A 2,500-nucleotide genomic window follows, 5' to 3' on the forward strand; every position below is an offset into this window, starting at 1 on the left:
TAGTCACAGATACGTTTGAGCTATTAACTTTTTATGAAATCATTCTAGTAGAAATTCCATTTCCTCTATCCCACGAGGTCCCACGTTTGAGAGTTTTCGCCAAGATAAGGGCCTTTTAAGTCTATCGATATTTGAAGGACGAGTTTTCTGGCCAAATTTTCAAATACATTTCTTTCTAGAGTAGTGCGGGTAAATGAGTAAGAAGTATTGAAATACTGCGTCCAAATAAATACAAAAGCCCATTTCATAGTAAAGGTCTCTTGAAATCAGTAATCAGAAGGTCTGATGTTCGATCCCCCGTCGAAGTAAACTGATTTTTGGGGATGTTTTATTTTCTTGTATCATTCTTTCTTTCTTTCTTTGCCTTGACCTTTCATACACACTTGTTCAGATCTGTTTCTTGAAATCTTGCTTCTGAAAATTCGAGCACATTCCCAACCTGATTAGACAGTCGGAACATCGTTTTTGGAGTGAGTTATCAATGTCAATGAAAAGAGTTCAAGAAACCTTTTTGTCAAACCCTTTTATAATATTATAAGTAACCTTTGTTACGTTTAATCAGTTTGTTTAGTTTGTTGTTTATTTTTTGGACGTTTAAAATTCATTTGTCTTTGTTTTGTTTTTCTATGATTTTTTGGGGGTTCATCTGATATTTTTGGCCAAAAAAAAGGCTTGAAGATTTAGAATTAAGGAATTCTATAAGTATGATCAATCTGTCATTAAGTAAGCAATTCAATATCATTTTCGTTAAACCGGATATCTGCCAGTATGTATATTTCTTGAACGCCCAGTTTTGTTTACAAGCAATTAATGGGATTGCACATTAATTTATTGCTGAGATACTGTCGCAAAATAGGATATTCCCCAAAATACTGTAAGAATATAGCAGGACTGTATCTATCTAAACTGTCTCCCCTTCACAGTGTTCTAAAAGATGTGGTACTGGATTCAAAACACGAGAGGTCAAATGCTTGAGCGATTCCCAGAAAAACAGTGATCAGTGTTTACGTGAGAAAAAACCAAGGACGAGAGACCCCTGCAACACTCAGTCATGTGACGTTGTCAAAACATCAGGATCCAAACAGGGTAAGCAGAAAAAAACAACCTTTACATTGGTCACAAAATTAAAAAGAACTTATTTCAGGTTGGAAAAAAGTCTAATGGTATTTTTCCTAGAATTTATTTTTTGATGCGTTATTTTGGAAAATCGAGAAAAGGGAAATGTGTTATCTCAAAACGTTGACTTTGCCAGTACTACTGCCATTTTAATGGAAGATTTGTCATAAATTTGTGGTGTTGTATTAATAGATTAATGTCATAAGCCTTCATTGTAAAAAGTTAAGATGTCAAATTAGTGTAATGTCCAAAACCCGCATAAAGGATTAAAGACAAAGAAAGAAGATTAAGGGAAGTTACCAGATCATGAATACTCTAATTATCTATCAATACACAGTTGTCTCCCTTACTTCATTTTTCTGAATTAAAAATTCTCCCTTAGATAGTCGTTTATGTTTTGATGATAAACCAGTGACGTTTATTTAAAAAGGGCACATGTAACGAAATTATTGCTTTATGTGCTGATTATACTTACTTCCGGAATAATGCTTCATAACAGTGACCGCTGATCACTTTTCATGTGTTTATTTTTCCTCTTCAGATAATGAGAATTGCAGGGACAAATTTACCCAGTGTCGGATTGTAAAGAGAGCCAGGCTATGTAAATATTCATACTACAAGAAGATGTGTTGTAAATCGTGTTCATGATCGGAGCTATAGACTATGTTATATTATACTAGACAACAATTATATTATAGAATGTTATACAATTTCTCCCCTTTTTAACATGGCTATTGTTGTAGACGCAATCGTTTTCACCAAGAAAGCAGTACACTGAAGCCCGATAGCATCACTGAAGCTGCTGCTCTTTTAGTGAAAACGTATGATGTCAGGTTAGAGTAACATCTAGCTTCAAATGTGAAAGGTCAATTTGATTGATAATTAGATATTTGATATGATATGATATTTAATTGTTTGATGGTCGCATTCGACATGGGAGCATTGTTCGTTTGTTATGGAAACTTGTTAAGATGGAAATGTTTAACTTATAATGATTGTGTCGTGGTTTTCAATAATTCTATTTTAAAGCCACTTTGATCTGTTACTGGTGTTATTCCTTCATTGCATCTCTCATTTATCATCATTAGGTCTTTCAATTTTTTAATTCCTAGCATTATTATAGGCATGGAGAAGAAAATGCCAAGCCATTTTCTAATATACTTCTTTTGCATAGAGTATAATATGTTCAGCAGGTTTATCTAGTTGATATAATTTACTCTTTATCATTTAAAATACTAAGACTTGTTATTTTGTAGATTATGCATAATTCAAATTCGGAACAAAAAACCTTTGACAATAATACAACAAATAAGGTAGTACCAATATACAATGTACGTGCTTAATGCATAACTAACATAATGATATAAAGAAAGAAGAAAGGAGA

The 2,500-nt window shown here is 33.0% G+C and overlaps 1 protein-coding gene across 2 annotated transcripts in view; it reads left to right on the forward strand.

The window, feature by feature from the left end:
• Window positions 1-2,495, forward strand: part of LOC144964694 (A disintegrin and metalloproteinase with thrombospondin motifs gon-1-like) — a 98,134-nt gene extending 95,639 nt beyond the window's left edge. For both annotated transcript variants that reach the window (XR_013643912.1, XM_078899220.1), the window contains 2 exons: window positions 924-1,086; window positions 1,658-2,495. Coding sequence is in view for 1 of the 2 variants with exons in the window: in XM_078899220.1 (XP_078755346.1) it covers window positions 924-1,086; window positions 1,658-1,764 (270 nt within the window). In the remaining variant the exon portion in view is untranslated. The remainder of the gene's footprint in view (window positions 1-923; window positions 1,087-1,657) is intronic.
• The last annotated feature ends 5 nt before the right edge of the window (window positions 2,496-2,500 follow it).

Source organism: Berghia stephanieae, chromosome 2 (assembly GCF_034508935.2).
Source record: "Berghia stephanieae isolate SIO BIC M18660-M18661 chromosome 2, UCSD_Bste_1.3, whole genome shotgun sequence".
NCBI lineage: Eukaryota > Metazoa > Mollusca > Gastropoda > Nudibranchia > Aeolidiidae > Berghia > Berghia stephanieae.